The sequence below is a fragment of the Nannospalax galili genome, unplaced genomic scaffold (genome assembly GCF_000622305.1).
Source record: "Nannospalax galili isolate Female #2095 unplaced genomic scaffold, S.galili_v1.0 scaffold3166, whole genome shotgun sequence".
Taxonomy (NCBI): domain Eukaryota; kingdom Metazoa; phylum Chordata; class Mammalia; order Rodentia; family Spalacidae; genus Nannospalax; species Nannospalax galili.
The window spans coordinates 41,325-54,996 of NW_008354275.1; the positions used below are offsets into that span (position 1 = coordinate 41,325).

At 50.2% G+C, this 13,672-nt stretch overlaps 1 protein-coding gene across 1 annotated transcript in view; it reads left to right on the forward strand.

The window, feature by feature from the left end:
* The window catches only part of Plcg2 (phospholipase C gamma 2), a gene marked incomplete at its 5' end in the record, with an annotated part of 51,463 nt that extends 38,450 nt beyond the window's left edge, over nt 1-13,013 (forward strand). The window contains 6 exons of the mRNA XM_029555193.1: nt 781-938; nt 5,886-5,988; nt 7,030-7,239; nt 9,348-9,493; nt 10,580-10,694; nt 11,774-13,013. Of these exons, the coding sequence (XP_029411053.1) occupies nt 781-938; nt 5,886-5,988; nt 7,030-7,239; nt 9,348-9,493; nt 10,580-10,694; nt 11,774-12,054 (1,013 nt within the window). The remainder of the gene's footprint in view (nt 1-780; nt 939-5,885; nt 5,989-7,029; nt 7,240-9,347; nt 9,494-10,579; nt 10,695-11,773) is intronic.
* Between the last annotated feature and the right edge of the window lie 659 nt (nt 13,014-13,672).

The following is a 13,672-nucleotide window of genomic DNA, read 5'->3' on the forward strand; positions in this document are numbered from 1 at the left end:
GTGGTGAGTTCCCGGATACTGGGGACTGTCATCTTCATGGCTGATGCTCTGTGTCATCTCCTTTCCTGTACTGTCCTTTAGACGACGTGAGGACATCACTCAGTAGGGACTTATCATCAGGTGGGATCTACCCTTGGCTCTGCCACTCCTGGCCATGTACTTTTCCACATTTCCTTTTCTCTCGAGCCTCATTCTTGTCTCCTGTAAGATGGGTGCATCAGGCCTAGTGCCCCTCAGGATTTGATAGAACTGAGGGAACACGACAGTTACTGATGGAGGGTATCATCTAGCACCTCAGGTCAGAAATCTTACATTGATACTGGGTAACCTTAATTTTCTTTAAAATTGCCCTCTTGAAGAGAGACCCCCCCTCAATGGCTGGCCAGCTTGGGCACACCCTGGCTGTGTCATGTCCTCGGTCTGGTTCCCACTCACCCTCTTCTTTCCCCTACGAGGGCATCTGACCTTGGATTTAAGCCCAGGATGTCTTGAGACAGTTGGGTGGATCTACAAAAGTGCTTTTTCTAAATAACATATTCACAGAGATGGAGATTCACAGAGATGGAGGTTTGACATACGTTTCTGAAGACGTAAGTCAACCCACTGCAAACCTTAAGCAATGATGTGTGCAAAAGTTCAAGAAACTGCCTGCTAGGTTGGCATCGCTTTCCGTGCTGACTGTGACTGTGTTGGTGGGGTCACTGGAGGACAGTGTGAGGTGAGGTCTCTGTGACCACTAACTGAGCCAAGAACAGCTCTTTATTTATTCCCTCTCTGCAGTGAAGGCCCCTCAGGGGAAAAACCAGAAACCATTCGTCTTCATCCTGGAGCCCAAGAAGCAGGGGGACCCTCCCGTGGAGTTCGCCACAGACCGTGTGGAGGAGCTGTTCGAATGGTTTCAGAGCATCCGGGAGATCACGTGGAAGATGGATACGAAGGTAGGCATCCCTGCACTGGGGCTGAGCCCACCGATGGGTCCAGGCAGCAGGACGAGATGGCCTTGGGCCATGCAGAACTTGGTGAGGAGGTGAAATGGGTCAGACAGTGGGGGTGCTTGTGGTTAGAATGGGGAGATGGCCTATCAGTAGAGTGCTTGACCTGAGTTTAGTCCCCAGCACCCTCTTGACAAAGCCAGGTGTCCTAATGTGTGTTTATAATCCCAGCACTGGGGATGTAGAGACAGCTGGATGCCTGGGGTTGACTGATCAGTCTAGCCTCCTAGGAGGGTTCCAGGCCAGTGAGAGACCTGTCTTAGTTCAAAAGACAGATGTCTGCTGAACAATGCACAAGGTTGTTCTCTGGGCTCCACACACACACTGGCACGTTCCTAGAACATGCACCAACATACACAAACACCAAAAGAGGAAAGAGATGTGGAGGCCCCCGGTAAACCTTCATTAGGCGTTGTGGGTGCCGTGGCGCCACTGTCAGGTTGGCCTTGTCTCTTACCCTGGAGCTGTTATCTCCCTCACAAGACATTTGGCAAAGCAGCCCAGACTCTTCTGGTAGCAGATACTGAGCTTACCTTCCTCATCCTAGGACAGCCCCAAGACCCAGTTTCCCTGTGGAGGGACTTCTCTAATGGGAATGACCTTTTCTAGGGTTTTCTAAGGGGAGCACCAGCATTTGGCTGGCAGAGTTTTTAAATTTTATGTGTGTGTTTTGCCTGCATGTAAGTGTGCCATATGCGTGCAATGCTTTCAGAGGCAAGAGGGTACTGGACCAGCAAAAGCAGGAACAGACTGGGTAGTCACAAGTTCAGGAACTAGAGTTACAGATGGTCGTTAGCTGCCATGTGGGTGCTGGGAATAGGTCCTTTGCAAGTGTAGCCAGTGTTCTTGACTATCAAGCCATCTCCCCAACCCCTGCTGGTAGTGTTTTGAGAAAGGGATTGGGTGAGAGCAAGAAGCTTGAAATTAGCCTGGGGTTTGCATTTGGGCACGCAATCAAATTTCTGCAGACCTCAGTTTCCCTGGTCCGCAGAACAAGGAGCCAGACACTCCACTGGAAAGCTGACTTGAAGTTGTCAAGAATGACACATGCTGTAAGCTTGAGGCCTGGTGCTGAGTCAGAAACAGGGTCTGATCGGTCCTTGATGGGGCCAAGGTGACAGGAGAACACTCATGTACCTCCCCACCTCCCTGGCCTCAGATCTTTCTTGCTTCTGAGGTGCTAGAGATTAGGTAGCATCGGGGAAAGCAGGAACAGACTGGGTAGTCACAAGCTCAGGGTCCACCCAAAGTGCCTGATAGCAGAATGACAAAGTCCACTTCATGGACGACGGATGACTGGAGGACTGTGTCTGGGCTCTTTCTGTGGCTGTAGAGCTAGCAAGACATTTGAGAGTTTTCCAAGCGCCTACTTGCTTCTAAGGCAGATCTGACCTCAAAAGACTGATTTTAAAGTTTTACTGGGGCCTCTCAGACCCCTGAGACCTTTTGCTGGGGTTGAGTTTCTTTTCTTCAAGGTGGAGGGCTCACCTTTCTCCAGCAGCCTGGTCTTCCATCCCCCAAGAAGGTCACATCTCGGCCAGTTCATGGTCACCAGGAGTGAGACTCACTCCACCTCCTCAGAGGGAAGGGTTGTCTCATTTTTCAGTATTGTGATCTCAGACTCTTGCATATGCCAAACAGGAACTGAGCTCATCCCAGCCCTTATGTTGTCTGCTTCATTCATTCATTCTTTTGTGAGCATGTGGAGACTAGAGGGAAACATGTTTCTTCACCTTATTTTCTGCGTATTTATTTTTGCCTGCATGTATATAAGTACATCACTTGTGCAGTGCTGCAGAGGGTGTTGGATCCCCTGGAACTGGAGCTGCAGATGGTCTTTATCAAGCACGTGGGTGCTGGGAACTGAACCTGAGTCCTCTGGACAGCAGCCAGTGCTCTTCATTTCTCTCTCCAGCATCTTCATTTTTTTGAGACAGGGTCTTTCGCTGGACCTGCAGCTCACCGATTGGCTAGACTGGCTGGCCAGCAAGCTCCGGGGAAGCTCTCGTCTCTGCCTCCCTGGGATGGCAGGCTCACTCTGCCTTTTCATGTGCGATCAGGGGATGTGAACTTATGCCTGTGCAGCGAGTGCTGTACCGCCCTTGCCATCTTCGGATGCCTTCCTGCACAAGGCCTGTCTGTGCAGCCTCCTTGGTACGGTCGTCTTTCCCTTTCCAGAACCAGGTTTCTTATCTGTGGTTCCTAATTCTTCCAGGGCTTGTCCACCATCATCAGGCCCTTGGGCTTGACCATGAACCACCCAGTCTGTTTGCCTCCCCTGATGGGTGCACACTACTGTGTTCTCTAGTGCTCCGGATGTGATACAGATCTGAGGTGGGGGGAGGGGTGCTACTGCTCCGAGCCACTTCCTCCTAGCCGTTTTCTCTTTGCCCACTGAGGGGTTATTTGGCATTGCATGCGACCCTCCTGAGCATCTGGTATTTAAGATTCTGAGTCCCTTGACCGAGGATGGAAGAGGCTAGAAGCCCTTGTCCTGTGTGCTTTATTCCCAAGCATCCAAGCTGCCTCAGAGAGTGGCTTCAGGGTCGTCCTCCTGTGTCAGCCTTCTGAGTGCTGGAATTAGGGATAAGTACCACGACACCACAGCACGCTGATCTTGGGAGCTATGTAGGGTCCAGCCGGACTAGCGCGTGATTGAGAGACAGACACCTCCACCTCCTTTATCCACTCACAACCATCCTAGCCTTGATGCTCTGGCTCTCCCTCACTTTGCACCCAGGACCTTCAGACTGGAGGAGTCAGCTGTAGGCCTATTCAAGGCCTTCCTGGTGATATGACCGTGTAGAGGGTCTGCTTGTTGGTCATCGCCAGTGTCCACCTTGGCTCTGGAGATGACGCAGCACACATGCCTGAAGGTGCTACCACAGTAGGAATGGGCACTCATGTTGGTGGATTTCCCAAGGGTGACCTTGTGATGCGTCCCCAGGGCATCTAAATGCTGCCGTCTGTTGATGCTGAGTGTCTGGCAGAGTGTTAGAGCTTCCTAGTTCAAGCCTTAAGGCAACCCTGGGGACGGGGAGGGTGAGCATTCACATTAGCCTGGTTTTACAGTTGGGGAAACTGAGGCACAGAGGGATTATAGGACTTTCGCAGTTGACACAGTTTGTCAGCAGCAGGACAGGGTTTCAAGCTTCTGTCTCTGACTCTAGCTCCAACTGTCTTAACTGTGTTGTCCCTCTCCAAATCACCACTCCCCACCTGACACCAGGGTTCCCTGCCAATGGACACGTCTCAGTGGGGGACAGGTCTACTAACATATTTTCCAGGACCGATGGATGAAGCAGGGCTGAGACCAGGTGTGGCAGGGAATGAGCTGGAAGCTTTCTAGAAGGCATTCTCCCTGAATCATAGATGGTTCCCTCTCCATGGAGGCTTCCCCAGGAAGGGATGCTGGTCCAGGTGGAGTTCTGCTGTACCAGCAGGAGAGGGAGGCCATCGCTGCCATTGAGGGGGACCCCAGGCTCTGAACTCTGGTGCTAGATACAGGAGGCAGCAGACCTCACACAGGTGGCATCCTATCCAGGACCTGGTGGCTGATGATGAGAAAGGAGGCAGGCAGGGCAAGAGTGAGCTTGCACTTTGAGTCAGCCAGTAGCTTATGCGTCTGGCCTTGACACTGGCTGTGCAATCTGGAGTCAGGTACTCAATCTGTGTAGATGGAGGTAATTCTGCCTTAGGATGTGTAGACACCTTGACAATATTCCTCAAACATTTCACATGAGATGCTAAGGGGAGATGAGAGGTTCATTCTTAAAAATATTCTATGTAGCTTTATGTGTAAGTTCACCTGTGTTATGCAGTGCCTGTGGAGGTTGGAAGAGGGCATCAGATCCCCTCGAACTGGAGTTATGGTTGTTAGCTGCTGTGTCGGTGCTGGGAATTGAACTGAAGTCTTCTACAAGAGAAGCCAGTGCTTTTAACCCCTGAACCATCTCTCCAGCCCTGAGCAGTTCATTCTTAATCTGGTAGCATTACACAGTGGGTATGTGAAGGACTTCCTCCCCATCCCCCTGCCCATGTGCTGTGACCTGGGCCCTGGGGAGACAGCCAGCCCTCTTGACTGAGCTGTGCAGGGCAAGTTGGAGGCAGGGAAGAGGTTGAACCTGTTTCAAGGGTGCAGGGGATAGAGGTGCTGGTCTGTGGGACCTATCAGGGTTTGGAAAATGAGAGTTCTGTGAACTATAACAATGTAGCTTTAGGGGGAAAGGGAACAGGACAGGAGGCAGAGAATAGCATGGGATGATAAAAGTTCCCTTCCCTCTGGCCTCCATCTGCTTCAGATTGGCTTTGAATGTGACCTCTTGCCTCAGCCTCCTAAGTGCTGGGATTAAAGCCGTGCTCCTACCTAGTGTGTGTGTGTGTGTGTGTGTGTGTGTGTGTGTGTGTGTGTGCCTGTGTGCATGTTCTGAGGCCAGAGGAGGGGATCTGGTTTCCTCCTCTGTACCCATCACTTTGTTCCTTTGAGGTAGGGTCTCTCTTTGAACCCAGAACTTAGGTTTTTCAGGGAGGCCAGCAGCAGCATGCCCCAGAAATCCTGTCTCCTCCCCCAGCAGGCACTGGGGTTCCAGGCATGTGCAAGACCTAGCTTGTAACATGGGTGCTGAGATCAGAACTCAGGCCCTCATGGTTGCACAGCAAGTCTCTTAACCATTGAGCCAGCTCCTCCCACCCACTTTTGGGAGTTGTGGCAGGGCTGTTCCAGATGCCGAGTCCTGGCTGGGAACATAGGATGGGGAAGGGAACAGGGAAGGTGGGTTGTCTACAGGACAGGAAACTGTTCTACCCTGGGTATTCAGAAGGGCTGGCCAGGTGTGAGTGGCATTGCGCAGATGCCGGCTCGGCACCGCAGCCGATGGTGTGGACTTCCCACAGGAGAACAACATGAGGTACTGGGAAAAGAACCAGTCCATCGCCATTGAGCTCTCCGACCTGGTTGTCTACTGCAAGCCAACCAGCAAAACCAAGGACCATTTGGGTAAGTCTCTTGGGACTCTTAGTTGCTGTTTGCCAAGTCCGATACCATCAGAGAGGGCGTAGGGAACATTCACCTCCTTCGTGGAAGTTTGGCAGAAGCCTTCATGGAAGTTCGGCAGAAGCCTTTCTGGTGCCTCCACAGCAAGGATGTTGGTAGTTTAAAAACAAAACATAAATTATGATATGTCCAGATGGAAAAGCTATGGGAAAACTGGGTCTTTTTATCATGTAAGACCTTCCTGTAGTGCCGGACACTGCCAAGGGTGAGTGGTACCAATTAAGGCACAATTGCCACCGTCCTTAGGAGTCTTCAAATGTGTGTTCCAATTTCATTTCTGTTGCTGTGATAAAATACCTTGACCAAAAAAAACCTAGGCAAGAAAGGGTTTGTTTTAGTGTGCAGCCCCAGATTACAGCATAGCATTGAGGGGAAGTCAAGGCAGGACCTCCAGGCTGCTAGTCACCTCACCTCCACCATCAGGAGCAGAGAGAGATGAATGGACGTATGTTTAGCACCCAGTTTGCTCTCTCCTACACAGTCCAAGGCCAAACCCAGGGAATAGTGCCACGCACAGTGGGCCTGGTCTTCTCACCTCAGTTAACATAATCAGTCTCCTGTAGACACACCCACAGGCCAGCCTGACCTAGGCAGTCCCTGAGACTTTCTTCCCAGGTGGTTCTGGGTTGTGTCAAGATGACAGTTAAAACTATCATCTTGTATGTTCATATTTGCAGGTGCATATACATATACGTGTTTGGAGGCCAGATATCAATGTTGGCAGTCCATCAGGGCGTTTTGAGACAGTGTCTCTCATTGGTCTAGGACTCACCTAGTAGGCTGGGCTGGTTGGCCAGTGAGCCCCAGGTATCCATCTGTCTCCACCTCCCCACTGCTGGATACTGGGATCCAGCTCAGGTCCTTGTGCATAGAAAGCACATCAGCCCCAAAGGGTCTCTTGGTTTCCTTTTATCACCTGGATCCCCAACCCTTGCAGTGAAGGAGTCAGGACCAGAATAAAGGATGGTCTCTTCCTGTGTGCAGAAAACCCCGACTTCCGAGAAATCCGCTCCTTCGTAGAGACGAAGGCCGACAGCATTGTCAGACAGAAGCCGGGAGATCTCCTGCGGTACAATCACAAGGGCCTGACCCGAGTCTACCCGAAGGGACAGAGAGTTGACTCTTCAAACTATGACCCCTTCCGGCTATGGCTCTGCGGCTCCCAGATGGTGGCGCTCAATTTCCAGACTGCAGGTAAATGGCTCAGGTACCCGGCCTGGCCGGGCCAGGTAGTAGCCACGTCATCGAAGGCAAAGCCAGCTGTGGAGTCTGAGCACAAGGGGTTGGTCTCAATGCCTGTCTTGGGGCCTCCTTTCTTCCTCTTCTTGTGGCCATTTGTTTTTGAGGGCTTCATGCTTATACTATCTTCCAGAGAGGTTCACAGGGTGGGGAACCATCCCCTCCCTCCACACTCCCCACACACAAACTTTCAAGCATAAGCCACAGCGGTTTGCACTTGTTCAGAGCTTACTGTGCATTGTTTATGGCCATGTGGATTTCATGTCCCGTCTTTGTCTACCACAGACGCTGCTGCCTTGAGGACGCTCCTATGAGCATCCTTCCCAGGTCTAGGTGTATAGCTGGGGCATAGATATCTCTTCTGGGCAGGGCAGGCGGGTGCCATGGAACTTGTGTTTTGATAAACTGAGCAGCTCTATCCAGCTGCGCTGGAACTGTGCCTGAGCTGCTGGGACGCTCGCCCTGGTTCCTCCCCTACACTGGGCAGAAGTACAGTCCTTTGATGTAACTTCAGTACTGTGCTCCTATGGAGCTCTTCCCATCTTTACCCATCAGATAGGTGAAAACTGATGCCAGATTGTAGAGTTTCTCATAGGGCGTTGTTGACTGAGTGATGTTAACCCATTTTTCTACGGACTCAAGGGCTGTTTGAGTTTTTTTTCCTGCAAACTGTTCCATCATCTTACCCAATGTATCAACAAAGCCATCTTGTACGTGCCTGTCATTTGAACAAAAGTGATTGAATTACTGTATGTGTGTGGGCATGTGTGCCATGGCGTACGTGTGGAAGTCAGAGGACAGCTTGGTGGAGTCAGTTCTCTCCATTTACTTGAGTTCTAGGGATTGAACTCAGGTTATCAGGCTTGTGTGGCAAGCACCTTTACCCACTGAGCCATCTTACCAGCCCTTGAACTAACATGCTTTAGTTTAGAACTTGCAATGTTTTTTTGGTGCTAGGGATGGAACTCAGGGTCTTATAAATGCCAGGCAAGTGCTCTAGCCCTGTTCCACGCTTCCTTTTAGTGGATTTTAATCTCCTAAAGGCCTCACTCTTCCAAATATGACAGAAGATTGTTCCTGATGTGAGGTTCTTTTTTAATCCCTCTCCCCATGTTTTCTTGGAGTCAAATATCTGTTTGCTTTTTTTTGTTTGTTTGTTTTTGAGACAGGGTCTCAACCATACGTCCCTGGCTGGCCTGGAACTCAGAGATCCACCTTCCTCTGCCTCCTGAGTGATGGGATTAAAGGCATGTGCCACTGTATCTGGCTTCAGATGCCTTTTTTAAAAAAAAAAATTTTATTCCATGTGTATGAGGGTATAGCCTGCATGTATGTGAGTGCACCCATGTTGTGCAATGCCTTGAATGTCAGAAGGTGGCCTCAGATTCCCCTGGAACTGGAGTTAAGGACGGTTCGTAGCCACCATGTGGGTGCTGGGAATCGAACCCAGGTCTTTTGCAAGAGCAGTCATTGCTCTTAACCTCTGAGCTATCTCTTCAGCCCCAGATGCCATTTAAAAAAATTATTTTATGTGTTTGACTGTTATGCCTGCATGTAGGTAAGTGCACCCATGTCCTGCAATGCCCACAAAGGTCACAAGAGGGTACTGGATTCCCTAGAACCGGAGTTACAGATGGTTGTTAGCAGCCACACGGGTGCTGGGAAACAAAACCCTGTCTGCCGCAAGAGCAGTCAGTGATCATAACTGCTGAGCCATCTCTCCAGCCCCCTCAGATGCCATTTTAAAAAGATTTATGTGTATGAGTGTACTGCCTACTTGTAAGTGCACCTGTGTCGTATAGTGCCCCAGGAGGTCAGAAGAGGGTGTCAGAGCCCGTGAAACTGGAGTTATGGACAGTTGTTAGCCGCCTCGTGGGTGCTGGGAATTGAACCAAGGTCCTCTGCAAGAGCAGCCAGTGCTCTTAACCACTGAGCCAACTCTCCAGCCCCCAGAGACCTTTTTGAACAGTGCCATGAACCACCAAACAAAGGGTGTGCACCCATGCCCGCCAGGTGCCAGAGTCCCAGTCACCTCACACCCCCCTCCCCCTGTCTCCTTCCAGACAAGTACATGCAAATGAACCATGCGTTGTTTTCGCTCAATGGGCAGACGGGCTACATCCTGCAGCCCGAGAGCATGCGGTCTGACAAGTACGACCCGATGTCCCCAGAGTCGCAAAGGAAGATCTTGATGACTCTCACCGTCAAGGTAGAGAGAGGGGCAGGTGGGCGGCCTCCCTGGGGTGGTGACATCCTTGCACTGGTTAAGCTGCCATATCCCAAGCTCATACAGTTCACCCCAGGATCATCCTGGAGCGCCTTCTTTAAACCCCTCTTGGCCTCTTGCTTTTGTCTGGGGTGTAAATCAGAAGTTCCTCTGAAGTCAGCCTCTGGCCAGGAGGAGAGCTCATCTCCCTTTTGCCTTCAGAGCTTTCTTAAATTAACCCAGTCCTTAGAATTTTGGGAAGAAACTAAGGGAAAAGTGAAATGGGTTGAGGCTGTTGCTTGGTTCGGAACGTGCGTGCTTAGCACGCTCGAAACCCCAGGCTCCATCTGTAGCCTGCATAAACTGGGTGCAGTGACATATGCTTGAATCCCAGCACTAGAGAGAGGCAGGAGGATTGCCATGAGTTTCTTAAATTAACCCAGTCCTTAGAATTTTGGGAAGAAACTAAGGGAAAAGTGAAATGGGTTGAGGCTGTTGCTTGGTTCGGAACGTGCGTGCTTAGCACGCTCGAAACCCCAGGCTCCATCTGTAGCCTGCATAAACTGGGTGCAGTGACATATGCTTGAATCCCAGCACTAGAGAGAGGCAGGAGGATTGCCATGAGTGTTAGGCCATCCTGGTCTGGATAGCAAGTTTGAAGCCAGCTTGGGATAAACAAAACCTTGTCTCAAAAAAATAAGGCTATTAAATAAAGTTCAATCATAAATAGACGGCCCTGCATTTTCTCTGGAAAATCCAGTGTTAAGAAACCCTGTTGCTATGCTCAGGTGAGACCCCCCCGCCCCCAAATCAGATGGCCTCTACTCCAGTGAAAGCTTATTCTTTAAGCCTGGGAACCCACTGACACTCTACCATCAAACACGGATAGTTGCTAGCCGTCAAGCATTTAAGGTTGGTAGTCAGTGTCCACACCTCAGAGGTCTGTGTTGACTTCTCTAGTAGATAAGTCTGGCTCTGAACTTGAATGGTTTGTCTCTAGAATCCCAACAAAACCCATGATGCCATTGGGTCAAGTTCAGCTCCACCAGGACAGATCCAGGACTCCAACTCCTACCTTTTGTGTCCTAGGTTCTTGGCGCACGCCACCTCCCCAAACTTGGGCGGAGTATTGCCTGTCCCTTTGTAGAGGTGGAAATCTGTGGAGCCAAATATGACAACAACAAGTTTAAGACAACGGTTGTGAGTAAGTAGCAGGCCCTTTCTGTGCGAGCACGTCTGTATGTGTGAATGTGTGTAGATGCATGTGGAGGCCACAGGTTGACATGGGGTGTCTTAACTGTTCTCCACCTTATTTTTTTGGTCTTTTTGAGACAGGGTCTCCTTGTAGCTCTAGTTGACCTAGAACTCTCTATGTAGACCAGGCTAGCCTCAATCTCACAGAGATCTGCCTGCCCCTGCCTGGGATTAAAGGTGTGCGCCACCACACTCAGCTTATCCACCTTACGTTTTGAGACGTCTGTCTTTGAACCTGGAACTCAACAATTTGGCTACACTGACTGACCAATGAGCTCAAGGGATCCACCCGCCTCTGCACCACCCTCCCCTCTGGGGTTGCAGACATGTACCCAGCTTTTACGTGCATCTGTGGACCTGAGCTTAGGGGCCTCATGCCTGTATGACTGGCACTTACTGACTGAGCCCTTTTCCCAGCCCTGGTCCTTACCTTTAAAGGTTAAGGGAGCCGACTCCTAAGTGGGTCGCTGTTCCTGGTGATTTCGTAATGCACGTTTGTTGTTGGGTGTTTTCTTCCGTCCCATCTTCAGCCCCTAGTAGAGGAAACAGAATCACTTGCCTCATTGCCAGACTTTAATCCAGGGAGCAGCACAGGTGCTCACAGTTAAACTGGCTTTAAGAGGTTGGCACGTGTCTTCCCCATGAGGTTGGTCCTTGGTGGCGATTCCCAACATGCACTTCAGAGCCCCCCGCCCTCCTCCCCTCCTACAGCAAAGGGATACGGCTTCCAGGTGCTTTGCTCCCTCCGCTCCCCAGTTACCCCCAGTCTTGGCTCTGCGGTTGGCCTTCCTTCCCTTCTTCTGTTCCAGGAGGTGAGATGGGTGAGGTGGCCTTTTCCTCTGCCTGTGGAGGCCTGGTCACGATCACTTGTTGGGAAGGAAAATGAGAAGATAATCCTTTAGGGTTTCTTAGACCTGAACATAGACACAAATTTGTGATTCTGGAGGGATTCAAAACTGAGGTTGCAGAGCCTGGTTTACCCTGAGGAGGCAGGATACACACCTCTAATGAGCTCTGGTCTCTTTCCAGATGACAATGGCCTCAGCCCTGTCTGGGCACCAACACAGGAGAAGGTGACCTTTGAAATTTATGACCCAAACCTTGCGTTTCTGCGCTTTGTGGTCTATGAGGAAGACATGTTCAGTGACCCCAACTTCCTGGCTCATGCCACGTATCCCATTAAAGGCATCAAATCAGGTAAGGACGTTGTAGCCAACATGTTCATTTGGGGGAGAAGGTTCTTTGATCTGCACTGTGGGTATCAGAAGAACACAGCAGCATTTTCTTGGTTTAGAGGATCACAAGGCTGATCAGAATGTCCTTATGGGGTCTGGCTTCTCTCCCTATGATGTTCAGCACCCAGGTACCACCTCAAGACAACTTCCTCCTTCTCCATCCTGAGACAGAAGATCAGAGATCTTTCTGGATTCCCCAAGGGGTCACTGTTCCCATGTTTCCTAGCAATCATTTTTTTCAAGAGAAAGAAATTGCTATCCTTTCTGCCATTTATATCAAAATATGGTCCTTTGATGTTTGGAAGCCCGGAGTCCATGCAGAGCTGAACTGGGTCTTTGTAAAACGTGGACCAGTCACATGTTTTCTCATGAAGTCTCTCCACCTCTTCAGCCATTTCTGCCGCTCAGCTTACCCTGACTCTGGGAAGGAGTGTCAGCAGCTCCTGTTAGCAAGTGCTGGTTCCTGGGCTCACCACAGGTTGCTCTGATTCAGTCCAGGGTTGGTTAACTCTCCTGGAGGTCCTGGGTCATGCTGGGAGAATGAGGCTGGGTCACAGCTGCCCATCTTAGCTCGGGGGACTACAACACCTATGTGAGAATTTGGGGAGATGCTTAAACCCTCTCACTTGTTTTCAGCTGTTCTGAAATAGCATTTGAATAAATTATGATCACGAGCACCCCTCCTTGGCTGGCGTGCTGATGCTGTGGCTGAGAGTAAACTTGGCAATTGAACTGGGGGTTTTGCCACGTGTCTTTCTTAGATTAGCCCGATAAACAAGGCTCAGGAATGATGCTGTCTCCTCCCAGGCAGGAAGTGTATCTCTGGGTAAATCCTCTGGGTCTGGATCCTGGTCTTAATGTCCTCTTGGCTTTAGGGAACCAGTGTCATGCTCCCCACCCTGGTGCTTGAAGGGTGGGGAAGGCAGCCCTTGGAATGCGGTCAGAGTCAAGGTCACTGCTCTTCACCTTATGGGCTAGTGAGTCAGTTCGTGTAGATGACAAGTTAGCTTGGAAATTAAAAAAAAAAAAAAGGAATCCAGAAGGTACTCACCATGGAGACCTTCGCTCTGTCCTTCCCAGCTCCCAGGTATTCATGGGAGGCAGAAAATAAAATGAACAGTTCCTTTGTACAGAAGGCATCCAGGGCCTTCTGAACTTGAAAGTAAACTTTTCCCATTGTTAGGAGAGCTGCACTTAAGCTTTCAAAGTGGCTGGGGCTTGGGAGGGAGACAGCACTTACTGCATTTAGCTACATTAATTTATTTTTCTTTAATCCTCACAATAATGCTGTAAAAGGATTTTATTCTTTAAATCTTTTTTGTGTTTCAAATCTGAGCACTTTGAGGCCTAGAGATGTGAATTAACCCATTCAGGGTCATAAGCCAGGACCCACCCCTTGCTTTTCCTGCCTTGCAGACTGTCCTTGAGAGGCCTCTTGTTTCAAATGGGTACTGAAAGCTCCCAGTACTGACCTTACTTGAAAATGTTTCTTGTGTTCCCTTCTCCCTATGAAATAAGCAGAACCAAAAAATAAAATTTCACCTTTGGTGAAACTGAGAAATGCCCTCCATCCTTGACTCCAGCCCACACGAAGGGCTGCCTGGTGGTAAAAATGACAGTCGGGCTTTGAGAGGAGACGAGGAGGTCTGGGGACAGCTGGAGGGCAGAGCTCCCACCTAGCTTTAGATGACAC